The sequence below is a fragment of the Takifugu flavidus genome, unplaced genomic scaffold (genome assembly GCF_003711565.1).
Source record: "Takifugu flavidus isolate HTHZ2018 unplaced genomic scaffold, ASM371156v2 ctg447, whole genome shotgun sequence".
Lineage (NCBI taxonomy): Eukaryota > Metazoa > Chordata > Actinopteri > Tetraodontiformes > Tetraodontidae > Takifugu > Takifugu flavidus.
This window is the reverse complement of record NW_026622066.1, coordinates 4,322-32,199: the sequence shown is the minus strand read 5'-3', so window position 1 is coordinate 32,199 and position 27,878 is coordinate 4,322. Positions and strand designations below refer to the sequence as shown.

Below are 27,878 nucleotides of genomic sequence, written 5' to 3'. Positions count from 1 at the left end.
TGCTGCTGTTAATGTGACTAACAGCTGCCACACAAACACATCATCACGCTTTAGTTTTCTTACATTTTGTCTGAACTTCTGAAGTTTATTATTTTATCTTTGGACCAGTCACTCTTCAGGGACACCCAGCTGGGCACTGTGGACTCTGCTCTGTCCTCGTCCATCCTGAGGAAACATCAGAAATAGTGATGAGACTGTGATGAAGGTAAATAATCTGTAGAGGTTGGAGTTAAATAATCCCAATTCACTGCATTTTTATCAAACAGGAACATTTCTAATCCATTCTGGATAACAACTGAATCAATAAATCAATGATGTCTCTGTATAATTTTCATGTTTTCAGAGTTTAAGCTGCTTTTTTTTAACTGTTCCCTGCAGTGAGAAAAGAACTGGCACCTTTTCCAGCCCCTCATCCTGCAGCACTGAATGTGCTCTAAAGTTCTTTCCAGAGCAAACGTCTCTGCACTTGCAGCAACATGTTGTAGTCATGGATCCGTGAGGAGAACCGGATACAGGAAACGCCCCCACTTTGATCCCAAAACCCAACTGGTGGCCAACGGTGGTCCGGCAACGACGGGGACGCTGGTCCATCGGCCCACAACACTGGTTTTCCACAGGCCAACATGGTGAAAGGACTGTCTTCAGCTCAGCCACTAAATTATCTGGTGCTACATAAACATACTAGTCAGGACTTTTTAACTTCCCTCCTTTGTTCCCCTCTTCAATTATTTCTATGATCCAAGTCCTCAAAGATCACTGCTCTATTTAAAATAGATGAAAGAAATGACACCCACTCCTGCATTTCTTTCACAGTGGTTCCACAACATAGAACAATAAACCACTGGAGAAAACGTGCAACATGAACCCAAAATCCTGTTGGTGTCCTGTGATCCTGTGTGGATTTATTTAATTTTTTTTTTAAAGTTTATTGTCTTAAATAATACCAAAATATCCAGCTGTGACCTGGACTGTTGAACAACTCTAATAACTCTAAGAGCTTTTCACCTGTCACAAAAATGTCGCTCTTCCTGCTTCGTCTGAACAGAATACTTTCACTTTTAAAACCTAATCAGCAGCTTTATGGCGTATATATTACTACCATTAAAGCGTTCTGGGAGGGTTTAAAGTTCTTTTAGGATCAGTAGCAAAGAGCAGAAAAATAAACTAAACTTCACTTAGAAAGACTATTCAACTATAACTAAAGCCAGACTATAAGAAAGTTAAATAAGACCTCTTCATTTATAATGTATAACGATGTTTTGTGCTAAAACTAAATATGAAGTCTTGTTGAATTTCTTAGCCAAGAATTCTTCAGCTCTATGCAGCTCTTCAATAGTAACAAAAATGTTTTCAAATCTTGATTTTATCTCCAAACACAACTGTCAATTCTTTTCAATAATGCTCTTCGTTTACTCACCTTGTCGGTCTTCAGTCTTCCTGCTTAGTCTGAAAGGAATACTTTTAAAAACTGGTTTGTTGGGTTCCCAGTTTCTGGGACCGTTGTTGCTGGTGTCTACCTGCAGGGGCGTGGAGGAGCCGCTCATCAGCCACAGCTGGCCCCGCAGACACACGCACCTGCGGTCTCTCTTCAATCTCCCGTTAGATTTAAGGACAGAACTCCCGTCTGCCAGCGGCGGAGGGTTTTCGGCCTCATCGCCAAACCCTGACTTCTGTGGCTTGACTATTTTTGAGAGTTTTCCTCGCGGACTTGTTTCGGACTCTCTCGAGGTCTCTCCGCGTCTCTGTGAACGCGGACCGAACTGTTCTGGTTCACTTTAAAATAAAGACGCTTTTCGGACACTATTCTCCACCATTATTCAACCTGGTTAACTAAATAAGATTTATGATGCTTGACAGATTTGAAAGACTTGTAAAAGCGGCATATTTCTGCAGCCCTGGAGTCCAGGAGGAGCAGCAGAGGTCAGAATGTGTCGGAGCGCGTTAAACTAGTGTCTGCAGTCCCAGCGTGTCCAACGGGTGGCGGTAAAGCATCACATGATATTTCTCCTTTTGGAACTTCTTCAGCTGCGTTGAGCTTTAAATCTTCACCTGTCGCTCCCTTTAAGCTCTAAACTTTGCGGTTCTGTGTGTAGTTTGTTGGTTTGAATATTTCTGATGAATTCTGATGACGACTGAAACTGTCAATGACCAATAGAAAGTTGTCCATTTTTCTACTGTGTCACACATTTTCATTATTTATTGTCATTTTAGGGTCTAAACTGGGCCAGTTCTGTGAGCTGTTTTGCTTTTTCTGTGGACCAGATGTTCCAGGCAGGTTCCATCATCGGACACAGGCGGAGACAGGTCACGTGACAACAGTCAGCCTTTAGTTCTTTATTACAGGAGGATCTGGTTTATACAGACACGTATCTGCAAAATACTAAAAAGTCTATGAACCCAAAGTACTAAAAAGTCTACATCCACGCACACGCGTGTATTAAGTGTTTATACACACGTGTGCGCGTACGTGCACACTGTATATTCATCTAATAACTGTTAGTTTCTAAAACACCAAAGTAGAGTCACTGAGGCACGGCTTCACCTCCTTTACACCGAGGTTTCCCTGAGCAGGTGTGATGAACTGTTGCAGAAGGAAAAGCATGGAACATGTTAATAACCGGACACAACAACACTCAGGTTTATGTCTGACGGCATCAGTGTCTCTGGTTGCATCTGTCTGAGGAGCATTGTGAAACCAGGAGCAGTGTAAATGAGGGGGGGGGGGGGCAGTGAGTGGATGCTGCATTCATCAAACACACAATAGTCAGAAGAGAAGAAGGAAGAACAGAAGCCCGTGTTCCTCAGTGTTGGTGTGGAGACGCCTGTTTGGAGGAGCAGGAAGCAGGCTGGACTCTTCCAGCTGGCTTTAATGCCACTTCTCTTCTGAGAACCTCCCAGCAGCTTTCTCTCCACCATCTTTTTACGCTGAAGCTTTTTGATCATTTCAGGTCAGATGTTCTTGGACTGAGGTTAAACATGTTTGTTCTTGTGCTCGGAGCGAACCGACGATCCTCTAAAGTCAGGCATCCTAAAGGTGGATGTTTTCTGAGGCCTGGAGGCTTTAAAGTGGCGCTTTTACCCACTTGTCCTCGTTCTGTTGGAAACTTGATCCAAAACCTTTTCTGGAGCTTCATGTTCTGCTTTTTTGAAGGAATGAAATGGTTTCATCAGCGCTGCCGGGGGCTGAGCAGGCTTCATAAATCTGAAGCTCTGAGATCCTTTAAAGATCTCCTGGAATCAGCAGATGGGGGTTTGATCAAAAACTGTAAGAATCAGTCAAGCTATCAAATCTTGACTCAGTCCAAGCGTGAACCAGTCCATCCAGAGCTGATTATGGCTCAGCCAGGAGGAAAGCACGGCCTGGGGGGGTTCATATGGAGCAGGCACACTCTGGCTCTATTGCTACTGAAAACAGCCCTTCAGCACAGCAGCCTGGAATACAGTTCTGGAGAACACCTGTTCCCAACAGAACCTGTTTAAAACGGGACCAGTAAAGATGCCCGGCGTGACCACGACCACGGGGAGAGAGGGGGGGGGCAGAGACAGGCGGTAACGCCGCTGCCCACCGATTCACCTGGAAACAACAAAAACCCCAGCAGCTTGGACCCAATATGGCAGCGTGTTCCTCAGAAACGCTCCTCAAACTCTCCCCACAGCTTCATTGCTAAACAGGATTTGGGTTTTTTTGTCCGTGCTAAATGGAAAGTGTTTGTCCTTTGGTGGTCCAACAGGACCACGATTTGGATGGATGGATGATTTGATGTTATTGAGAATAAAACAGCTGAAAATGGAAGCGGAGATGTTTCAGAGCACCAGAGTTCAGAAAGAGTTTCTAATCAAACACCACCTTTATCTTTCAAAATATGGTTTCAACCCCTTTAACATGATCAAATAGTCATAACAATGAACAAGTATCACTTGTCCTGTTATTTATACTTGAATTCGTTATGTTTAATACATTTCCGTGTGTGTAAACACCACCTCCTCAGCAACGATGCCCAATTCAACGTGGCCTACTACTGCAACGTTCTGGTGGATTCAACAGGTCTCTGCTACTGGTTACCACCCGCCATCTTCAGATCATCCTGCTCCATCAGCGTCAAATATTTCCCCTTTGACTGGCAGGACTGCACGCTCAAATTCCCGTATGCACGGGCAGGATTTTTCATTGTTGTTTGAAACGCAGACAAACTCTGACATGATGTTTTAAACTGAGCTGAGTCAAGATTTTGTAGAATCTAAACACATATGAGAGGAGAAAAAGGTGCAAAAATAAAATGCATGGTGCAGCTAAACTCTCCCAGTAGGAAAACAGGCTTTTTAAATTCTGAACTGCATTTCCCATGTTGCCTTGCAGCTCTCTAACGTACAATGCCAAAGAGATCAGGTTGCTCCTGAAGGAAGACATAGTCATTGAAACCAAGTGGACGGTTGAATGGATCATGATTGATCCTGCAAGCTTTACAGGTAACCAAGTAAAGATTCATTTCCATTTATTTTTATTTTTTACTGCATACAGTCCTGGAGCTTGTGGGTGACTTTCAGTGTACTGGATGCTGTTGATACATGCAGAGAAGTTGTTTTCACCCAGAGCCTGAGCCTTCAACTGGCTGGCTGCAGCTCCAACCAGACTGACAGTCATAACTTCATCACTTGTGTCTGAACTCTGGCTTTGACCAACAGAGAATGGTGAGTGGGAGATCATCCACCGACCCGCCAAGAGAAACACCTACAAACACATTCCCATGGAGAGCAACAAGCATCAGGACATCACCTTCTACCTGGTCATCAGACGCAAACCTCTCTTCTACGTGGTCAACATCATCATCCCCTGCGTGCTCATCTCCTTCCTGGCCTCGCTGGTCTACTACCTACCTGCCCGCAGACAGTCAGTGCAGAGTCACAGAACGTACTGAAGCCAGCGTCAGGCAGATTAACAGTCTGGGACCTTTTCAGAATCACAACTACATGAACTGAGTTAACCTTCAACAGCACCCAAAGAATCAGACATTATAGCTGAATATCACGTCAGCACGGGACAACACAGCTAATAAAGCAGCAAACATCGGTAGTGGGCGGAGCTGAGGGGCCGCCATTAATCGAGAAACATTAATTAGCTCCCCAACAGATTTTTGAATAGATTTTAAAAAGGATAATAAAAATGTGTGTGTGTGTGTGTAGGTGGTGAGAAGATGACACTGTCCATCTCGGTGCTGCTCGCTCAGTCTGTCTTCCTACTCTTGATCTCTCAAAGGCTCCAGAAACATCCACGTCCGTTCCTCTTATTGTGAAGTAGGTAAACGCACCATTTACTCCACATCACTTTAACTCTGAATCAGATATATTCTGCTTCTCCAAACTATATATACATTAGGGCTGCAGAACCAGGTGACAACCGGCTGAGATTTAAAAAATGGAAAACACCTGAGTGTGTTTGTGTGTTGAAGATATTTGATGTTCATCATGGTGGTGGTGACGGTGGTGGTGCTGAACTGTGTGGTCGTCCTCAACCTCCACTTCAGGACGCCGAGCACGCACGTCATGTCTGAGTGGACCAAACAGGTAAGACACACACATCCTGTTGTCCCTTTGTTGAACAGATGAACATCAGGATATATGAACATGTGACTTAATAACACATGAAAGAGGATATATGAACATATGATTTAATAACATATGAAAGAGGATATATGAACATGTGACTTAATAACATATGAAAGAGGATATATGAACATGTGACTTAATAACATATGAAAGAGGATATATGAACATGTGACCTAATAACATATGAAAGAGGATATATGAACATGTGACTTAATAACACATGAAATAGGATATATGAACATATGACTTAATAACGTATGAAAGAGGATATATGATGTGACGGCCCACTAGGTGGCCTCACGTCTGGGTTTAATATTTGGGATATGGTGTCTTTGGCTGCGCCTGGTCTGGTGTTGTGCTTGGCCTGCAGATGGAGCTGTCTGGACCTGTTTGGGAGGCCACCACTCCAGGTGGGGCTCATTAACCTGATGAACCAGTGATGGCTTAAGAACCCGTGTTCAGGACGGAGATGGGGCTGATCGGGCCGAGGGTCAGCTGCTGCCGAACGAAATTGGAAACCTTGCCGAACGCGTCCACTGGAGAGTGCCAGTCCCGTTGTTAAAGCCTCGTTGGGATTACCCTCGTTGGATTCTGATTATACCCTGTTGCACCCTACTGCTTTCACCGTTACTATTGACTGTTCACTTTACTTTTCAATAAATCCCTTTTTGTTAAAAGTGCTTGGTCTCCCCGTTTATGTTGTGGTCATTCGGAGCCAAGTGGTCATGACATATGGGGGCTCGTCCGGGATTCTGAACTTGTCTGCGGAGTGGTGAGTAACTGCCGCAGCCCAATCTATCGATCAGCTGTTTCTTGCTTGTTGGTGCGCCAGCTGAGTTTGTTGGGGAGACCTTTTGGTTTTGGAGCTTTTCCCGTGGTAGGCTGTAGGGCAATTTGCGCTGTTTTTTGTTTTTTTTGTTATTTTAGCTTGTTGTTTTTGCGCTGCTGCCTGGGCTGAAGACTCAGCCGTGAGGGACAGTTGTTCAGTCAGAACAGCTGAAACTCAGCGGTATCGAGTTTAAAAATTTTGGCTCTGGGGCAGAGCGTGAAGAGACAGGTGGAGTTTGGTGGGAGGCGTTCGATACGGGAATCGCTTCGTGATTGATGATTGATTCATTCATTCATTCATTCATTCATTATTCTCGCCCAGCACGCGTCGGCAGGGTTTATGCCACTTATTGTTAATTGATTGCTCGCTGTGCCATGTCTGACCTTGATTTGTTTTTTTCAGCTCCGACTATAGCCGCACTGGGGACCTTCAGTAAGGCCCAGTTATTGAGGTAGCTGACTACTACCACTTGGAAGTAACCGAGTTAAAGGGGAGAAAGAAACGGGAAGTATTTGATAGCTTGTTAACTTCGTTAATGGAGCTCCAGGGGTTGTCGGACGGGACACACATAGGAAAATCTACCCCTGCAGGTGCGTCAGTTGTCAGTGAGATGGGAGACCATCATTTGACGTTCGAGCAGCGCAAAGAATTATTACAGTTACAACATGAAACACAAAAGGAGCTGGCTATGCTCAATTTGGAACAAAAGAGACTAGAGTTGAGAACTAAAGAAGAGGAGCGCTTGTTGGAAATGGAACGGATGCGTAATCATCGCAGTGAGCAGGGCAATGTGAATAATATGGTTAAGTTACTGCCTAACTTTAATGAGCGCGATCCAGAGATTTTTTTCTCTTTATTTGAGCATGTCGCGACGGAACGTGGCTGGGGCGTTTCGGATCAGGCAATACTGCTCCAAACTGTCTTAACGGGCAAGGGCCAGGAGGCGTTCATTGCGTTGTCACCTGCGGAGAGAAGGGAGTATGAAACGGTGAAAAATGCTGTATTAAAAGCATATGAAAGAATTCCTGAACACTATCGACAGAAATTTAGGAATTGGCGAAAAACGGACAAACAAACTTATACGGACGTGGCCAGGAACTTGTGAGCCTTTTCAATCGGTGGTGTGTGTCTGTGGGCGCAAATACTTACGAGACATTGACTGATTTATTAATCCTGGAGCAGTTTAGGAACATATTGCCTGAGAGGATTGCAACCTATGTGCAGGAGAATAAAGTAACATCCGCTGCTCAAGCCGCCGTCCTTGCGGACGAATTTGTGTTAACTCACAAACCCTCCCGTGATCGGTCACAATTGGAGTATAGCCGTCCAGATCGTTCTCAACCAGAGTATAGCCGTTTCGGTCGCCGTTTCTTTTCGGGCAATGACGCGCAAAGAGGGCCTTCGAGCAGGCATGGTAATGCAGCCCGCTATCAGGACGATTCGGGTGACAAGTGTCGCTATTGTTTTGAGCCAGGCCATTGGAAAAAGGAATGTCCTTTACTCGCAGCTCGAAATAAAATTCGTTCTGGGAGCACTAAACCAGTGGGATGTGCGGCTCCAGCTAAAATTGATGCCCCCCAAACTGAGCGTGAGTCGGTGCGCCCGATCCCAAACATAAATGGCAAAGATGTCGCAACTACAACACAACATATCGACTACAGTCCATTTATTACGGAGGGGTTCGTGTCAATTGTGGGCGATGCGAAGAAAGTCCGTGTCCGTATTTTGAGGGACACTGGAGCTTGCGTTAGTTTTATTAGTGAAAAGGTTTTGCCTTTTGATGATGTGTCAGACACGGGAACGAGTGTGCTAATTCGTGGAATTGGTCTAAATTCATTTTCAGTGCCAATACATAAAATTCACTTAAGCTCGGGGTTGGTTGATGGAGTTGTAAATGTAGGTGTCCGTCCTACATTGCCAATTGATGGCGTGGATGTCCTTTTGGGCAACAATCTAGCAGGCGGTCGAGTGTGGCCCGAGCCTGTGCCTCCTATGGTTAAAACTAACCCAGTACCAAACACACAGCAGAACGATTGTTCTACAGCGTTTCCTGAGGTCTTTACAGCGTGCGCAATGACGAGGGCTATGTCTAAAAATCTGTCGACACGATCGAGCTCCTCTAACGGGAAATATGTTCCAGTTCTTCCTCCATCACTGTCGCGTGAGAAAGTGAGCCTGGCGCAAAAAGAAGACAAATCTTTGTCCTTTCTGTTTGAGAGCGAGTGTCCTCAGGCTCTAGTGCAGAGTACGCTATCGATCAAGGTCTCCTGCTACGCAAGTATTCGCCCCCAGGGAAGTCGGATGTGGCAGGTCCGGTGACCCAAGTGGTGATCCCTATAGGGTATCGGGACGTAGTGTTGGAACTGCGCACGGAGAGGCGTCTGGGCATTTTGGAGTCAATAAAACATATCGGCGAATACTTGAACATTTTTATTGGCCTCGGATAAAACGAGACGTGGCTAAATTTGTGAAGTGTTGCCATGTGTGTCAAATGGCTGGAAAGCAAAATGAAAAAATAGAGCCTGCACCATTACAGCCTATTCCGTCGGTGGTCAAACCATTTCGGCATTTAATTATTGATTGTGTGGGGCCGTTGCCGCCGTCAAAGTCGGGTAGCGCTTACCTTTTGACTATCATGTGTCAAGCAACTCGCTATCCTGCGGCCTATCCATTAAGAACAATTACCACCAAAAACGTTCTAAAGGCATTGACACAATTTATGGCCGTATTTGGTATTCCCCGGTCGTCCAGAGTGACAGGGGGTCAAATTTTACGTCGGCTGCTTTTGCGGATGCACTCCGTCAGTTACGTATTCAGCACAATATTAGTAGTGCGTACCATCCTCAGAGCCAGGGTGCTCTTGAGCGTTTTCACGCGTCACTGAAGTCTCTATTGAGAGTTTACTGTGTTGAGCTTAACCGGGATTGGGAAGAGGGCCTACCCTGGTTGTTACTCGCAGCCAGGAGTGTAGTGCAGGAGAGCACTGGGTTTAGCCCTAACCAATTAGTGTTTGCGCACCAAGTTCGCTGTCCCTTGGATGTTTTACGAGGTGATACCAAAATATCCGATTCACGTACATGGTTTTCGGCGGAAGCTATTTTTGGCATGGAAGATGGCCAGTGACAATTTAACTGAAGCACAAAAACAAATGAAAAAACGATTTGACGAAAAATCAAAACTCCGTGTGTTTAGTCCAGGAGACCAAGTGCTCGCGTTACTATCTCTCCCTGGGTCTCCGTTCGCTGCAAAGTTTTCGGGTCCTTATGTGATCAAGAGGAAAATCTCTGAGACGAATTACGTGGTGTCTACTCCTGCTCGCAAGCGGGCTACGCAGCTTTGTCACGTTAATCTCCTAAAACCTTATTACACCTCTTCCAATGCTTCGGGGGGAGCGAAAGCAGTAGCTCTGGCTGGGGGCGGGGCGCCGTCTCTTCAGGTGGCAGGTGGAGATGACGGGGTCGGTCCTGATGATGCGGTGCTGCTGGGGAGGTTGGATAATTCTGTTAAATTGGCGGAGTTAGACAAACTTGTGGGACATCTGGGTGAAGATCGCGCTGAAGAATTAAAGATTTGATTCTGGAGTTTAAATCTTTATTTTCTGACACACCTTCTTGCACCCATTTAATTACACACGATATTGATGTGGGTGAAACAAGCCCAATAAAACAGCGTTTTTACCGCGTGGCACCTAAGAAAAGCAAAGCTTTAGATGATTGTGTGGAGTATTTAGTGAAGAATAATCTGGCTCAGCCTTCATTTTCTAGCTGGGCGTCACCGTGTTTGCTCGTACGGAAGGCTGATAACACCTATCGGTTTTGCACCGATTACCGGAAGGTAAACGCGGTGACTAAGCCAGACTCATTCCCTTTGCCTAGGATCGATGACTGTGTTGATCGGGTTGGTGCTGCACAATTCGTGAGTAAATTCGATCTTTTAAAGGGTTATTATCAGATCAGGCTTACTCCGCGCGCACAAGAAATCTCCGCATTCGTTACACCATCTGGGCTCTATTCATATCGGGTTATGGGGTTCGGTCTTCGGAATGCCCCTAGCACATTCCAACGGCTCATGAACCGAGTGGTCGCTGGGTTGGAGGGATGCGCTGTTTATTTGGATGATGTAATTGTCCATAGTGAGACGTGGGACGATCACATTGCGCGCACGCGCGCGCTCTTTGAGAGATTGGCATCGGCGAACCTCACTCTCAACTTGGCTAAGTGCGAATTCGCAAAAGCTACGGTAACCTACCTAGGCAAAATCGTGGGGCAGGGGGCAGTTCGGCCTGTCAGTGCCAAGGTTGAGGCTATCCATTCCTTTCCTCCTCCTACCACCAAAAAGGAGTTAATGAGGTTTTTGGGAATGGTTGGGTATTACCGGGGGTTTTGCGTAAATTTCTCGACGGTGGTTTCACCATTAACAGATTTGTTAAAAGCTAAACGTGTTTGTCTGGTCTCCGGAATGTCAGCGTGCATTTGAGAATGCAAAATTCCTGTTGAGTTCAGCACCGGTTTTGGCTGCGCCGCGATTGAATGACCCATTTCAGCTGCAGGTGGACGCGAGTCATGTCGTCGGGGCCGGTGCGGTGCTTTTACAGGCAGATGGAAATGGAATCGATCGTCCAGTATGCTATTTTTCCCGAAAGTTCAAGAACCATCAGCTGAACTATTCGGTTATTGAAAAAGAAGCATTAGCATTGGTTTGGGCGTTGATGCACTTTGATGTTTATGTGGGCGGGGGTTCCCAAGTAGTGGTCTACTCGGACCATAATCCCCTGACGTTCCTAAACTCATTGCAAAACTCCAATCAAAGGTTGATGCGGTGGTCTTTATTCTTACAGCCTTACAATTTAGTGATTAAACACATTCGTGGGGTGGAGAATGTTATGGCGGACGCTCTCTCCCGAGCTCCGTCCGAGTGAGCCTCGGTTGTTCTGTGTCTGTCTGTCCGCCATGTCTTTGTTTGTCGCCCTTAAATGTGCTTTCCAGGCGCCGGATAGCTGGACGGCCGACAAGTACGCTTGGGTGAGAGACAGGCCGAATGCTTGGGGTCACGTGAGTTGCAAGTGTGAGGCTGTAATGTTTACGAGTGTGCATGAGCATGTGTGTATGAAGGTTTCTTTTGGTTAAAATATTTTCTTTTTCGTTTAATGGGTTTTGGTAATTAACTCCCCCTCCTGCTATGGGCCTTTATCTTTTGGGGGGAGGTGTGACGGCCCACTAGGTGGCCTCACGTCTGGGTTTAATATTTGGGATATGGTGTCTTTGGCTGCGCCTGGTGTTGTGCTTGGCCTGAAGATGGAGCTGTCTGGACCTGTTTGGGAGGCCACCACTCCAGGTGGGGCTCATTAACCTGATGAACCAGTGATGGCTTAAAAACCCGTGTTCAGGAGGAGATGGGGCTGATCGGGCCGAGGGTCAGCTGCTGCCGAACGAAATTGGAAACCTTGCCGAACGCGTCCACTGGAGAGTGCCAGTCCCGTTGTTAAAGCCTCGTTGGGATTACCCTCGTTGGATTCTGATTATACCCTGTTGCACCCTACTGCTTTCACCGTTACTATTGACTGTTCACTTTACTTTTCAATAAATCCCTTTTTGTTAAAAGTGCTTGGTCTCCCCGTTTATGTTGTGGTCATTCGGAGCCAAGTGGTCATGACAATGAACATGTGGTTTTTCCACTATAACACACAGACACATACACACATCAGTATCAGTGTTCCAAATCCTGTTTTTCTTTTTCTGCCAGCTCTTCCTCCAGCGATTACCCCACATCTTGCGCATGTCCCGCCCTGCTGAGGCAGAGCCGTACTGGGATGGAGCGTTACCGCGGCGATCCAGCTCAGTGGGCTACATTGCCTCGGCTGAGGAGTACGACAGTGTGAAGTCCCGCAGTGAGCTGATGTTTGAGAAACAGTCTGGGAGACACGGACTGGTGACCCGAGTCACACACGCTGCCAGGACGTTTCCAGAAACATTTAAACACATGAGATATAGAAGCATCAGTAGCTTCATTTGAGTTCTGAGCTTTGGTGTCTGTGTGGAGCTGTGAAACCACAAGAAGAGGGAGGAGCCATCAGCTGTACGCAGAGATCAAGCCGGCTGTGGATGGAGCCACTACATCATTAAACACATGCGCAACAAGAACGACTACAATGAGCTCAGAGGTTCAAACAGAGTCCTCAACCCAAAGTCTGATTTAAAAAGATCAAAAGTGGCGTAAATGTCTGGTCCTGACAGGAGAAGGATAACTGGAGCGGCATCGCTCGTACAGTAGACCGACTCTGCCTCTTCCTGGTTACCCCGGTGATGACCTTTGGCACCGTAATCATCTTTCTGAGGGGAATCTGTAACCAACCTCCTCATCTGCCCTTCAAAGGAGCCCCGCATGACTCCAGAGAGGAGAACCCACGCCTGCTGTGATGCACACACACAGCCAGGGCTTTTTCCATCGCCATCGTTTCTCTGGGGGAAATGTTGCATTTCTTTATCTTAATAACAACAAATCTTTAGTTTGTTCTATAGGAGCTCCATATGTTTAGTGTCAAAGACTTCTTAGATTGTGTTCATTGCTGGCACATAAAGAAAAATGCTTTGATTTTACTAAAGTGACACAAACCCATCTCAACACTGTTTTTTATATCCTCTATATTATTGTGCGTAGTCTGTGTAACTGTTGTGCTTTATTTCTGCTGGCTTCTTTAATGGGATGTAAACCAGCCTGACATAATACCAGTTGAGTACTTTATTTGATGTTGCCAAAGGTTTAAAAACAGCCTGACAGAATAAGAAATTGTGAAAATTTAGAGGATGAATTATACCTGGTGGTATCTGATCTTGAATGGCAAATTTTAGAGTATTTTATAGGGAAGTGAAATAATGTTTGGACCTATCAGGCAAAGAGAAAGTTGTTAAGAACTGCTCTAAAAACACCACCTCAGGGGGACTATATCCAAATCTCTCCGTTTACTGATGGGACGTTGAAACGTCAATACGCGGATTCATACATTTAGAACTGGACGTTGCACCAGAACTGGAAGCGCGGACTGATACATTTTTAACAGCGGTCCTGCTTCAGCCCTCCGGGGCTTAATAACAAAATACGAAAAATACGAAAATTTTAATTTTGGAAACATTGTTGTCGGTTGTTCGACTTGCCGGCTTTTGCAAAATTGCTAAATACGCGCTAGCATGCATGTTTTAAGCTATCGTAGCGGTATGTTTTACCATGCCCGCGCCCTATAATCCGGAGCGCCTGATGTATGTGTTAAATACAGAAATAGCACCCGTAACTGAGGCTGCACCTTTTAATACGGTGCGCCCTTTGGTCGCGAACATACGGTATATAGAACATAGGGCACGTTTGTGCGTGATATCACTCCGCGTCTGCGCAACGACCACAACCTCCTATCTTTAGTATTGCTGCGCCAACTGGTGGTCTTTTGGGTTGAGGATAACGGTGATCTATATGTAGCTATATGTAGCTATAGCGTCATTGGCCTCCACTCCAGCCACTCCTGGTAGTTCCTCAAAAACACTGAGTTTCTAGTGGATGCACAATCTGTGGAAGCCAACATAGAAACTTCTGAAGAGCCAAAGTTCTTGCAACAAAAATATAGTCCCCAATTAGGTTGTTTTGTTATCACACGACCCCGTCCCCATTATCTTAAGAGAATATAAAAGAATGAGTGGAGACAGAAGAGAGAATGAGACGTTTTTGGCGCGTGTCGCTCTTGATTTTGTGTTTATTTTTGCAGTAAACTTAAAGGAGGCCTTTTCACTTTATGTTTGATTAAATTTAAGATGATATTCCATTCTTGACATCTTTAAATTTACAGTATTCATGGGAGATTTATTTGGTCATTTTGCTTCTTTTTATTTCCTATTTCCCACATTTATTCATAGTTTTTATTAGATTGCAATAAATCCTATAACATTGAACAGACTGACTAAAGTCAAATGACCTGCGGTTCCCACCGATAGCCGTCATTCTGATGGGTTTTTGCTGGCTGCAGCTGAAATATTCCAATGCTCCATGTCACAGAGACAGTAAATACTAAACCCTAAAGATTCTGAAGGCATGATGTAAAATAGTAACGTATAATACAGACATTTGAAGAGACAATTAAGAGAATGTTTCCATGCTCATAAGAGTGGCCGAGGAGCCATTTAGAACTTTATAAAGAAGCATTGTGTGATACCAGGAACTAATTTAGCCATGTCTCAATGTCTCCAGCCCATAGTGTGGATTCTCTACGAGATCAGACAGCAGCTTCACTCCTGAATCCTGCAGCCGGTTCCAACTCAGGTCTAGTTTTCTGAGATGGGAGGGATTGGACCTCAGCGCCGAGGCCAGAGAGTCACAGCTGATCTCTGATAAACTGCATTCCCTTAATCTAAATAAAGAAGGGAAACTTTTATAAGGTTATAAGTGAAACCAGTATTCATCTAAAAGGTTAATCAAAGGCATGATCTGTAAATATTTAATTTAGTTACAGGTTAAAAAATGATAGTAATATGTAATGACCACAATTCCAACCTCTCAGGTTTGCACTGTTCCAAAGGAGAATCTATGTTGTTCTGGCCCTCACTCTTCCCAGGTTCTCCCACCTCTTTCCCTCCCATCTCATCATGGAGATCCATCTCACCTGGGGCTCATCTTTAAAGGCACAACCTGTCTTAGATGACTTCCTGTCTCCCTCACCATCTCCCTCCTCGTTGGCTGGTGTCTACCAGGCACCCTCACCTAGTTTTGTCTAATTTTGGTTACCATCTGTGGGCTTTTTCATTGTCCTTAAATCAATTTATCATGAATAAGTGGTCCCCGTGTGGCCCTCCCTCCTGAAGGAACTGGGCACAACACACACACTCACTAAAGTGTGAGGACCCTCGGATGGAATAATGGACATTTTTGAGAATGGTGTTTACCCCAGAGTTTCCAGTCGGCAGTTTGGAAAGTGGAGAAAACCACAGAGCAGCTTCACTCCTGGATCCTGCAGCTGGTTCTTACTCAGGTCCAGTTCTCTGAGATGGGAGGGATTGGACCTCAGCGCCGAGGCCAGAGAGCCACAGCTGATCTCTGATAAACTGCAGTAAACAATCTGAAAAATGCAGGATGAGGTTATACGGTGCAGGTCTGCATGTTATCTGCATCAGAACTAAACCTACGTTAGTTCTTAGTTGGGTCAGACCTGAATTCACAATATTCCAAGGAATTTTTTTAATGTGGTGCATCACAGCAGTGTTGAGAACAGCCTCACTTCACCATCTTAGCAGCTGGTATATAGGTAGAAAAATGAAGACTGACCTGAGCCTCTCCAGTTTACAGTTTGGACTCTCCAGTCCAGAACAGAGCCGCTTCACTCCTGAATCCTGCAACGTGTTGATGCTCAGGTCCAGAACCCTCAGATGGGAGAGGTTGGACTTCAGAACTGAGGCCACAGAATCACAGCTGGTCTCTGATAAACTGCAGTCCCATAGACTAAAATAACAATTATTTTGAGAGAAGACAAATAAAAATCAACATGTACCAGAGCAAAACACAGCTTACAAGCAACAAACCTCTGGTCCTGCACCGGCTTATCTGCCGCATGTTCGTATTTTGGGTTCTTTCAGGGCGGTTGGACAAGATCTACACCGTATGTAAAGTGTGTGTGGGTCAAAATACCTTCCAAGTTTGTGAGACCACATTTCTCAATAGCACTCAACTCTTGTCAGGAGTTGGGACAAAGTGACCCACTCCTGATAGCTTGTGGGCGATGCTGCAGCGACCCTGCAATCCCTACACTCTCTGGTGAAACCAAATCAAAGGTTTTAGACACTGCTGGATGCTGGAAGGGTGGCTATAGTCTGGACGCAGAGTTCCCCTGACTGCACATTTCTCCAACAATGATTGGCAGCTGGTGTCACTTGTTCTCCAGATGAGAGAAGGAAAGAGAGCCCCCCCACAGTGGGTTTGATTGCCCCACTGCAAGCTCAATGCTGCCAGAAAACATTGCAGGAGCATCAATTCCCCTCAGGGCATCAACAAGGAGCTCAGGAAAAGGTGCAGCTGCCACCTACTAGAGACAAGCACACTGAGCTGAGATTCAAAGCCCTCTCCTCCCAAGAGAAGAGCTTGTTTGTTGGAGGCTCTTCTGGGCGATACCTGGTGCCACAGCTCCAGCTCAGCCCGTCTCTGGAGCTGAGGTGGAGCTTAGCCAGTTTCATGGTTCTCCACCACTTCCTCTCGCTGAGGACCTTCTCAGCTGGTGGTTTCTGCTCCACCTTCCAAGTTGAGCAGGTGATACTTCTGCATTCCTGCCACCAGTGTCTCTGCAGAAAGAGTCTTCTCTACTGTTTTATATTAGACTATAGAAAATTAGGATTTTTGGTTGATGTCTTAGATGTTGTTGACTAAGAGCAGGTTTTTCTTTAATAACATAGAGAGATTTGATGAGAAGAGCAAATGTATTATTTTATGAGCTACTTCCACTACTATTATATACACATACTTCCATATTGTCTTAGATTGCAAGCTGCATTTATTGCATCGTTCATAGAAAGTCATATTTGTGAGGAGAAAAACTCCAATAAGGTCATTTTCTTTAATGACCATTACAACAGAAGGAGGTGATGAACAAACACTCTCACTCACTCACTCATTTTCTACCGCTTGTTCCTCCACTGAGGGTCGCGGGGGGGCTGGAGCCTATCCCAGCACAATGGGCGGAGGCAGGGTACACCCTGGATGGTCGCCAGTCAATCGCAGGGCTAACACATACAGACACACAACCATTCACTCTCACACTCACACCTACGGGCAATTTAGAGTTTCCAATTAGCCTAATCCCCAATCATGCATGTCTTTGGACTGTGGGAGGAAGCCGGAGTACCCGGAGAGAACCCACGCAGGCACAGGGAGAACATGCAAACTCCACACAGAAAGTCCCCAATCAGTCCCAACCGGGGATCGAACCAGGGGCCTTCTTGCTGTGAGGCAACAGTGCTAACCACCACACCACCATGCCGCCTATGAACAAACAGATTTATCTAAAAATGTGTGAAAACTTATGGATGGAAACCTTTTTAAAATGGTTGCATTGTGTAGAATCGGTGTAGAGTCAACTTGTTGACTTCTGATTTGGACTCCAATGGAAGTGAGGTGCAACAATTGTGGATGCTGAAAGCTTCAGATCTTCATGAAGGTTTCTGTGGTTGGACTGACCTGCTGCCCCTTTAAGAGGGAGGCAGGTTTGGGCTTCTGGCTGGAATGAAGCCACCTAAGATGAGAATGACTGCAGGCTTCTGGTACCAAGGTTTAACAGGGCGGTCACTTCACACTTGGGCTTTTCTCTTTTTTGGGATGGCTTTTCTCAGTAGAGAGGGGCATGGCACACTGCAGCAGCTTTCTTTTTGGGGTTTCTAGTTTTCCTTCTGATCTTTAAAAGACAGGAAGAACCATTTTTGATTGGTCTGAATGTTTGGGCGGTTTTGTGGCCAGCCTAAAATAAAACAAGACAAATCTACAACTGATACTTCCTTTCTAGTCATTGATGACCATCCTCACATGGTCTGGAGGTGATCCAGATGAGAGCTGAGGGAAGCAGGTTCCCCTGGATGAGGTTCACAAGGAGCACGTCAACTGACGATACTCGTGTGACATCAGAGATGACCTGATGGTTGTTGAAACCCAGTGAAAATCTGCTTTCATCCAGGCCATCAAAGATGAACAGAAGTTTCCAGACAGTCAGATCTTCTGCTCTGATCTTCTGTAATGTTGGATGGAAAACATGAAGCAGTGAGAGAAGACTGTGCTGCTCATCTCTGATCAAGTTCAGCTCCCTGCATGAGAGCGGAAGCACCAGACTGATGTCTTGGTTCTCCAAACCTTCTGCCCAGTCCAGACTGAACTTCTGCACTGAGAAGGTTTTTCCAACGCCGGCGACACCGTTGGTCAGAACCACTCTGATGTGTCTCTGTTGCTCAGATAAGACTTTGAAGATGTCCTGGCACTTGATTGGAGTGTCCTGGATGTTCTTCTTGGAGGTTCTCTCAAGCTGTCTCACCTCATGTTGTGTGTCCACCTCCTCACTTTGTCCCTCAGTGATGTAGAGCTCAGTGTAGATCTTGTTCAGCAGGGTTCCACTTCCTGCTTCATGAGTTCCTTCAGTCACATGTTCACATCTTCTCTTCAGACTCATCTTATGTCCTTCTATCACCTCCTGCAGATCACCACCCTCTAAAACAAACAATCTTTTAAATCCTTTTACAATTGTCATCTACAGCAGTAACACAGATTTCCTCAACTGGAAAATATTCTGTCATGTTTGAATGATAGAAGCAACAGTCGGGTAATGACCCATCTCACTGTCAGTTTGAAATGTTATGTCTTCTTATGTACACCTATTCTTTTATTTCATTGGGTTTCAATGTAATTTAGTCTATAACAACCATTTCCATGTCTTCCAAGAGTTTGCTTGGACTAAACAGCTGGTAAAAGCTGGATGATATTTAGAAAAACACATCAAACCTTCTCCAAACACATCATACTCAGCAGACCCATTGTCCTGTAAAGGTCACCTGCCTTCAACTCTTTACACTTTCCAGAACTAAATGACTAAATGTTGCTAAATACTGTCTAAGCATTTAGGAAGGTCTTCAGAGGGTTTGGTTCCAGTGGAACCAAACAAGTGCTCTCTGGATTTTCTCTTGCACATTGTAAATACACAAGTTGTTCCTTTATTCCGACCCAAAAGTATCTTATAAATACAAATGTACGAGCTTACGTGAGACGCTGTTGTTCAGGTCGGAGGTCTGCAGTTCAGTTCTCCGTTTGTTTTCACCCTCGGGACAGGAGGAATCTCCAATGGAAGCAGACCGTTTATGACACCTGTCAAAAATGGGAATAGTGGTTATACATGTCTACTGGGCGTTAGCAACGCCTAAGAAAGGCTGCGTTCACTTCTACTTTCAGTTTGCTCTGACAGTTGAAGATTGAATGAACACTGAGCAAAAAATATAAAGTTATTTACGTTCTAACAAGCTCGTTTAGTTGGAGAAAAGTGTATTTGATCTAAGTGTTTAGTGGCTTTTCTTCATTGTGAATTTATGTTAAAATTAAAAGTGCCAAATCAGGAATATAAACTCATAGAATAGAACAAAAGTCCTACATTTATGCTCCAAATACAGTCGTCTGGTCTCTGAAACTGATCATTAAATAGCACAGAGGTCACGCGTATTCAAAAGCTTATTTCAACCATTTAGAAATGACTGATATTGTTGTCTATGGGTTTATTAGAACCAGGAGCCTTATAAATAGACTTTTTAATGAATTTCCATGACATGTGGTGGAACAGTGTGGCAGAACAAGCTGCACAGACCTGCCATGTCTTACCCATCCGTATCTAAATGGAGAGCTGGAGCACTCTGCAATGATGATATTGTTGGGAAACTTTAAAATATATGCCTAGGAATTTTTGTGAGATGATGTTAACCCATGTAGGAGAAATGACCAGTTAAAAACAGAAGCAATTTTCAGTTTTAAAAGATTTACCACACACTAAAATTAACATGGGGGTTAATGGGAGCGAACGCCTGACATGTTGGTGCACTGTTTCATTTTAAGGACCTGATGAATTTCATTTTTCACGATAGTGGAGGCTAATACCTACAAAATGATGTTTTGTATGGTTGTGAAATGTTCTAAGGCAGAGTTATGTGGTTCAGAAAACCTTACTTTAAAGGTGACCCTTGAGGTCTGATACCACAGTTTAAAGGGTGCCACACAAACACATCATCATGCTTTAGTTTTCTTACATTTTGTCTGAACTTCTGAAGTTTATTTCCCCTCCTTTGGACTGGTCACTCTTCATGGACACACAGCTGGGCACTGTGGACTCTGCTCTGTCCTCGTCCATCCTGAGGAAACATCAGAAATAGTGATGAGACTGTGATGAAGGTAAATAATCTGTAGAGGTTGTAGTTAAATAATCCCAATTCACTGCATTTTTATCAAACAGGAACATTTCTAATCCATTCTGGATAACAACTGAATCAATAAATCAGTGATGTCTCTGTATCATTTTCATGTTTTCAGAGTTTAAGCTGCTTTTTTAACTGTTCCCTGCAGTGAGAAAAGAACTGGCCCCTTTTCCAGCCCCTCATCCTGCAGCACTGAATGTGCTCTAAAGTTCTTTCCAGAGCAAACGTCTCTACACTTGCAGCAACATGTTTTAGTCATGGATCCGTGAGGAGAACCGGATACAGGAAACGCCCCCACTTTGATCCCAAAACCCAACTGGTGGCCAACGGTGGTCCGGCAACGACGGGGACGCTGGTCCATCGGCCCGACAACACTGGTTTTCCACAGGCCAACATGGTGAAAGGACTGTGCACCGTTTCATTTTAAAGAGCTGATGAATTTCATTTTTCACGATAGTAGAGGCTAATACCTACAAAATAATGTTTTGTGTGGTTGTGAAATGTTCTAAGGCAGAGTTATGTGGTTCAGAAAACCTTACTTTAAAGGTGACCCTTGAGGTCTGATACCACAGTTTAAAAGGTGCCACACAAACACATCATCATGCTTTAGTTTTCTTACATTTTGTCTGAACTTCTGAAGTTTATTTCCCCTTCTTTGGACTGGTCACTCTTCATGGACACACAGCTGGGCACTGTGGACTCTGCTCTGTCCTCGTCCATCCTGAGAAAACATCAGAAATAGTGATGAGACTGTGATGAAGGTATATAATCTGTAGAGGTTGTAGTTAAATAATCCCAATTCACTGCATTTTTATCAAACAGGAACATTTCTAATCCATTCTGGATAACAACTGAATCGATAAATCAATGATGTCTCTGTATAATTTTCATGTTTTCAGAGTTTAAGCTGCTTTTTTTAACTGTTCCCTGCAGTGAGAAAAGAACTGGCCCCTTTTCCAGCCCCTCATCCTGCAGCACTGAATGTGCTCTAAAGTTCTTTCCAGAGCAAACGTCTCTGCACTTGCAGCAACATGTTTTAGTCATGGATCCGTGAGGAGAACCGGATACAGGAAACGCCCCCACTTTGATCCCAAAACCCAACTGGTGGCCAACGGTGGTCCGGCAACGACGGGGACGCTGGTCCATCGGCCCGACAACACTGGTTTTCCACAGGCCAACATGGTGAAAGGACTGTGCACCGTTTCATTTTAAAGAGCTGATGAATTTCATTTTTCCCGATAGTAGAGGCTAATACCTACAAAATGATGTTTTGTGTGGTTGTGAAATGTTCTAAGGCAGAGTTATGTGGTTCAGAAAACCTTACTTTAAAGGTGAGCCTTGAGGTCCAATACCAAAGTTTTCAGGCTTCCCTTTGGACCAGTCGCTCTTCATGGACACACAGCTGGACACTACGGACTCTGCTCTCTCTTCCTCTTCCATCACACATTCGCTCATTTTTAAATGTGAGTCTAAATGGTTAAGCAGGAACAGAAGATTAAAGAACATGATTCTCAGCATGAAGACAAGCAGAGGTCTGTCCAATGACGTATTGTCGGCTCATTCACATCAAAATCTATTATATGATGTCACCCTGTACATCATACAGGCCACATATATATTGGAAAAAAGTTTTGGGAAATCTTAAAAGTTTACACCATGTTAAACATAAATATTGTGGAAAAAATGTTTCTCCTGGGTGTTTCAGAAGGTGCGGTGGCATCAGACGGACGCACACAAATACAAATTAAATCATTTTTTATCTTAAAATGTGCTTCCTCAACCTCTAAAATGTTGGCTCAGGGTTAGCGGAAAACGCAGTGAGAGGAAACACGGTACAAAGTTTGATCATCCGTCACAACATTCCCGTCGACCAGCCGCAATGTGCGTCCGAAACACGCGCACGCTCATTGCGAACACGCAGCTTATTAAGCCGCATCTCGCAGCGGAACATTGATTCGAGACGACAGCAGTGAAAGAACCAAATGCTACCTGAATATTAGAGGTTTTCCATCAGGGCTCGGTCACTCAAGATGGAGCCCGAAGTTGGGAACTTTTCACTTTCGCTTCTTCTTCCTCTTTTGCAGCAACTGGGACTCCAACTTTGACACCAATTCCAACCGGGTCAGTTTGACTTTCAGCTGAAATTCAAAGAAATTCAGGTCAACACTCAAACCTTAATAATGATTCTTCAATAAATCAGGTGACTGATGACATGAAGATGCTTTTTATAAACTTTTGTGGTGGTTTTTGACTGTCTCACCTGGACTCTCGCTGACAGTCAACGCCGTGATGGTGACGTATGTTTCCTCGCCGTTACTGAGGTCACATGTGTATGTTCCCTCCTGGGATGAAGACACATGTTGCAACGTGAGGTCACCTGACTGGGACACATTCTTCACGTGATGCTTCCAGCTGTCTGACACCAGATCATCGGCACCGATGTGCGATTCAGGATGATCTCTGCCTGGTTGAACCTCCAGGTGAGATCTGCCACTGCAGTGTTTAATTGGGGGCAGAATATTGTTGTTTCATGGGCCGACACAGTGACGGGACCTCCGATGAAGACAGATAAAAGAGGAAAATAAATTTATAGCGACGCCTCATGAAGGATCTTTCAGTAAACAGCAGAAACACCTACGTGCTTTAAACAAAGTTTTTCCTTTTGTTTCTGCCGGCGCTGACGGTGCAGCTGTAGCTCAGAGCAGTCGAGTTCTTGACAATCGTAGAGCTGATCTTGTAGAGCCCATCTTCCATCAGCTGGATCTCAGGTGGATCCCTCATGGGGGAGGGAGGGTTCGTGGACCAGCTGAGCTCAGGTTCTGGGTAGATCCTCTCTGAGCTGCAGGTGATTGTGTCATTTACCTGCTTGATGTTGACGTTACGGATCAGAGCTGCAAAGACAAAGAAGAAGCAACATCTTCTGTGTGAGTTGGTCCAAAAGAACACAATCACATACTCAACGAGCACAACTCTTCAGAAATACTGCTGGAACACTTCCTGGGTGGTGGAGACTGACCTTCCACCTTCAGCTCTATGATGTTCTCTGAGTTGTCAATGTCAGTGCTGGTGTAACACATGTATGGACCTTGGTCCTCCACCTTCACCCACATCAGCAGCAGCGAGGCGTTCCCTCTGGAGATCTGGTCCTGGAAGAGTGAAGTCCGGCTTTGGAAAGATGGTATCTGTGATCCCAGCTGGTCTTTGTTGTCATAGTATGAATGGATGATATTTTTGTTAGGAATTGTTGGATCGCGATACCTTTCAAGTGTAGCTGCCGATCCGCGTGTTCTTTGAATGAAGACTTCGAGAAGAAAAGTACCAATTTCAAAATGTATTTAACAATAGAACCAATTCAAGATACAAATATTACAGAGCCCCGGGCCAGTTCATAACCCTAGCAACAACAGAGTCAATTGTCAGGGCACGAAGTCTGACAACCTAACTATCCCTTGGCCCAGTCTTTTATAGTAACACACATGCAAATTCACAATGTTCATGCAATCCAATCCAGATCCCCTGCTGGGATGACCTCGTCCTCTTCCTCCAGTCCCATTTGGTGTTGGTAGAGTTCTTCTTTTCCATTGTTTTCCCAGGTAGCCAGATACCATTCTTCATGCAAATGTGATCATCAACCCCCCTGATGTTGCGTTTACAATGAGTGTTTGACACCCCCTGCCTGACTGGCTCCTGAGATAACAATAGAACAAACAACAATCCTGCAAATGGAATGTCTCTGTTCTTTATTACATTTACCAATGAGTCTACCTTGCCTAACTTCTAAGAGAAGACAGAAACATATGGTGAAACACATAACAAGATAAAGACAATTCTCAACAGCATTTGCATCCAGTGGATGAGAGGATCTCCTCCAGGGAGGAAAGTGCATGGAAGGATGCATCTTTGTCCCACAACACAGACTGTTGATTCTGTGAAGCAACAGATGAAGAAGGTGATAACAGTGAAACTCACACCCTAACCCTAACCCTAATAGCTTGTAGTTCAGAATTTGTCGCTGTTGTGCAGGAACCCGTAATCAGTGGTTCTGGAAGTTAGACACCAGAAAACAACCCAGACAGTTGAGTCAAGTTTTCCTTTGAATGTATGTAAAAAAAATTATGTTTTTCTAATATTACAAAGGAAGCTTTGATTAAGCATTGATGAGGATTTTTTAATTTTTGGTTATTGTTCATAAAATTACCATGATAGCATTGTCAGTAAACAAAAATATAAAAGAGAAAGAAACAAGATTTCTCTCATTTCAGAGGTAAAGAGGTGACAGAGACGATGATTAGTCCTTTTAATAGCAAAATAATGATTAAACAGTGCTAATACAGCAAATGTTCAGTTTCTGAAAACTTGCTAAACGTTTCCCACAGAAACTTCTCCGATTCCCACTTGGCAACTGTAATAAAACAGCACCTTTATTTCTTCAACAGAGGGGAAAAAAGACCAAAACCATCAAAGCAATCTGTGTCTGTTTTTTCATGTTAGTTTTGTGGTTCGTCCTCAGGCTTTCTGGGTGGTTTTTATCATGTTCAGGTTAATTCTGAGGTGTTCTGGACTCCTGAGGGTCTGTAGGTGCTGCTCACAGCCAGCGGGCCGCTTCCTTCCTTCGAGTCTGTTGGAGTCAAAGTTGAAAGAGTTCATATTCACGTTAATCTTGGGACCTTAGCTGTTTTATTCACTGCCATTTAGCGAATAACTATGTGATTTTGAATGTCTGTCTCCCAGAATTGATCAATTCTACAGATTTATGGTCTTTTTTTTCAACTTTTTGTTGCCATTTCCCATTTTGATCCTGACAGATTGTGGTTTCTCTTCTCTGGCGCCACCATGTGGCTTCGTGCCGAACTGTAGATTCTTTATTTCACTGACCTTTGACCAAATGAAGCTCTGCTGCCCCGTAGTTTGAGCTGCAGAGGCGGGTGGCCCATAGGGGGCGCTGGGGCACCGCCCTCCTGAAGTGGTGGGGAAAAATTATATATATAATTTTCTTTTTACAAAATGTTATTATCATCAATGTCATTTAAGTGTATTTAAACTGTATACACATCATTTCCACCAACTGACTCTCATTCAACAGTGAATTTCCACTGACAGGACAAACTGGTATCATTTAGTCCAGGGGTCCCCAGACTTTTTCCTGTGAGGGCCACATAACTTTCCCCTTCTCTGATCAGGGGCCAGTGTCAGTTTGTAACAGAAACAGTCTGAGGATTGCAGGAGTGCCTAAACGTAAAAATGTATTGTTTTCAAGAAAGCACAATCAAATAACCCTTTCTGGATTCTTCACAGAACAAAAGTCAGGAAATAAATAATAACACTATTAATGAAATAAATAATAACCAAATAACTCTCTCTGGGTTCGTCACAAAAAAAATAATTCAAATTCTTTCGTCTTCTGCTGCAGCTGGGCGTTTACATTACCCCCGATTTCTTCAATGTGTCTGGTGATTGTACTCGCTGATACACTCACGGCATTAAAGACATCTTTCTTCTCGGGACACACCACCTCCGCCACAGCGTTTATGCATTTCTTGACAAACTCTCCATCAGTCAAAGGTTTACGGCTGCTTGCTGTCAGTGGAGCAGCCTGAAAGCTGGCCCCAACAGATGCCTGGTTCAGCTGAGCTTGGCGTCCAAATGTATTCTGCTGAGCTAACGGTCCACTTGTTAGCTTTGAGAGTTTGTCTGTTCACATTTGGCCTTGCAAGCTATCGTACTTGTCTTTGTGACGGGGTTCATAGTGTCACCGCAGATTGTATTGTTTGAATACCGCCACCTCCTCTTGACAGATGAGTCAGGCAGCCTTTTCTTTGCATTGAACAAAAAAATAATCGTTTGTCCACTGCAGGTTAACTGCCCTGCGTTCTGAATCAATTTTTCTCTGAACTAATCTTTTCGCCATTATTCCGTTCTCTCTTTGAGAGGGGCGGATTAAGGATTTTTTTGTTTGTTCTGTACTTCATATGTAGCATATGAACTTTACATAAGGATTTTAAACAGGATTTGGGTTTTTTTTGTCCGTGCTAAATGGAAAGTGTTTGTCCTTTGGTGGTCCAACAGGACCACGATTTGGATGGATGGATGATTTGATGTTATTGATAATAAAAACAGCTGAAAATGGAAGCGGAGATGTTTCAGAGCACCAGAGTTCAGAAAGAGTTTCTAATCAAACACCGCCTGTTGGGAATGATGAATGGATGAATTTTTATTTAATTTAGACTAATTTTAACATCCTTTATGCCAGTTCCATAGAGCGTGCACGCACACACACACACTAGCAAAGATGATATCCAAACAGCCAAATAAATGGGAGTCAAAAGAAATCATTTAAAGCTCATATGTCAGAGTCAAGGTCGAGGGTTTTCTATGGCCCCCGGGATGATATTGATTTATTATTAGAACCGGCCCACAGGCCGCAGATGTTTTTACACAGGCCAATACTACATTTCCCACAATGCAACGGTGACAGTCTGAGCGGGAGGTGGCTTCATTTCATTATTTATCAGTAGTCATTAGCATAACAGCAAAAGTTAACTTTCAGATCCCCATAAAATGGCAAAACGGAAGGTGGACACTGAGAACCGGGGGTTCAAACAAGGTGGGAGTGGGAGCACATGTTCACGGAGGCAGCTGGGAAACCTGGGTGTCTTCTGTGTGGAGAAAGGGTGGCGGTAATGAAAGAATATCATCTGAGACGGCATCATGAAGCTAACACGCGGACAAAGACAAGAATATGGACATGGAACAAAAGCTACAGAAGGTTGAGGAATTAAAACCAGGCCTCAAATCTGGACAGGCTCTGTTCAGAAAAGCCAAATCTCAAAGCGAGGCTGCTGTCAAGGCCAGTTTGATTCTGGCAGAAGAGATCGCTCAATCAGCCCGCCATTTCCAGAGGGGGATTTCATCAAACACTGCATGCTTAAAGTTTGTGAGCAAGTTTGCCCAGACAAAAGGCGACTCTTTTTAAACGGGAGCCTGAGCAGAAACACCATTGTTGTCCCTCAATCTAAAAGAGCAGCTGGAGAAAAAGGGGAAAGATTTCATGGCATCTTCCCTGGCTGTGGATGAGAGCAGCGACATTAGAGGGGACTCCAGCCTCAACGTGACAGAGGAGTTCCTGGCGTTACGTCCTGTGCACGGCACAACCACAGGACATGATTTGTATGAAGAGGTGTCAAGATGTGGAAATGAGATGGAGCTGCCTCGGGAAAAACTGGTGGGTTGGACAACAGACGGAGCACCTGCCATGTGTGGACACAGGAGTGGACTGGTGGCCAAGATACGGGAGAAGATGCAGGAGGAAAACGTTACGGCTGAACTGACAGCTCATCATTGCATCATACACCTGGAATCGTTGTGTGCTGAAGCCCTGAACATGGAACATGGAATGTTCACCATCACGCACGCAGTGAACTTTATCAGAGCCAAAGGTTTAATTCAGCGCCAGTTCAAGGCGTTTCTGAGCGAGTGGCAAACGCAGCGTG

At 44.6% G+C, this 27,878-nt stretch overlaps 1 protein-coding gene and 1 long non-coding RNA gene across 2 annotated transcripts; one reads left to right on the top strand and one right to left on the bottom strand.

The window, feature by feature from the left end:
- The first annotated feature begins 9,993 nt into the window (after positions 1 to 9,993).
- LOC130520619 (uncharacterized) lies at positions 9,994 to 12,036 on the top strand. Its single transcript, XR_008948947.1, has 2 exons — positions 9,994 to 10,348; positions 11,419 to 12,036. It is a non-coding gene; the product is annotated as an uncharacterized LOC130520619 (long non-coding RNA).
- A 5,143-nt stretch (positions 12,037 to 17,179) lies between these two features.
- On the bottom strand, positions 17,180 to 21,873 carry LOC130520618 (NACHT, LRR and PYD domains-containing protein 3-like). Its single transcript, XM_057024309.1, has 5 exons — positions 21,713 to 21,873; positions 21,008 to 21,109; positions 20,224 to 20,325; positions 19,194 to 19,297; positions 17,180 to 18,646 (listed from the first exon to the last, which is right to left on the bottom strand). Exons 1-5 carry the CDS (start codon positions 21,841 to 21,843, stop codon positions 17,955 to 17,957), a joined length of 1,131 nt encoding a protein of 376 aa, XP_056880289.1. The 5' UTR covers positions 21,844 to 21,873; the 3' UTR covers positions 17,180 to 17,954.
- Between the last annotated feature and the right edge of the window lie 6,005 nt (positions 21,874 to 27,878).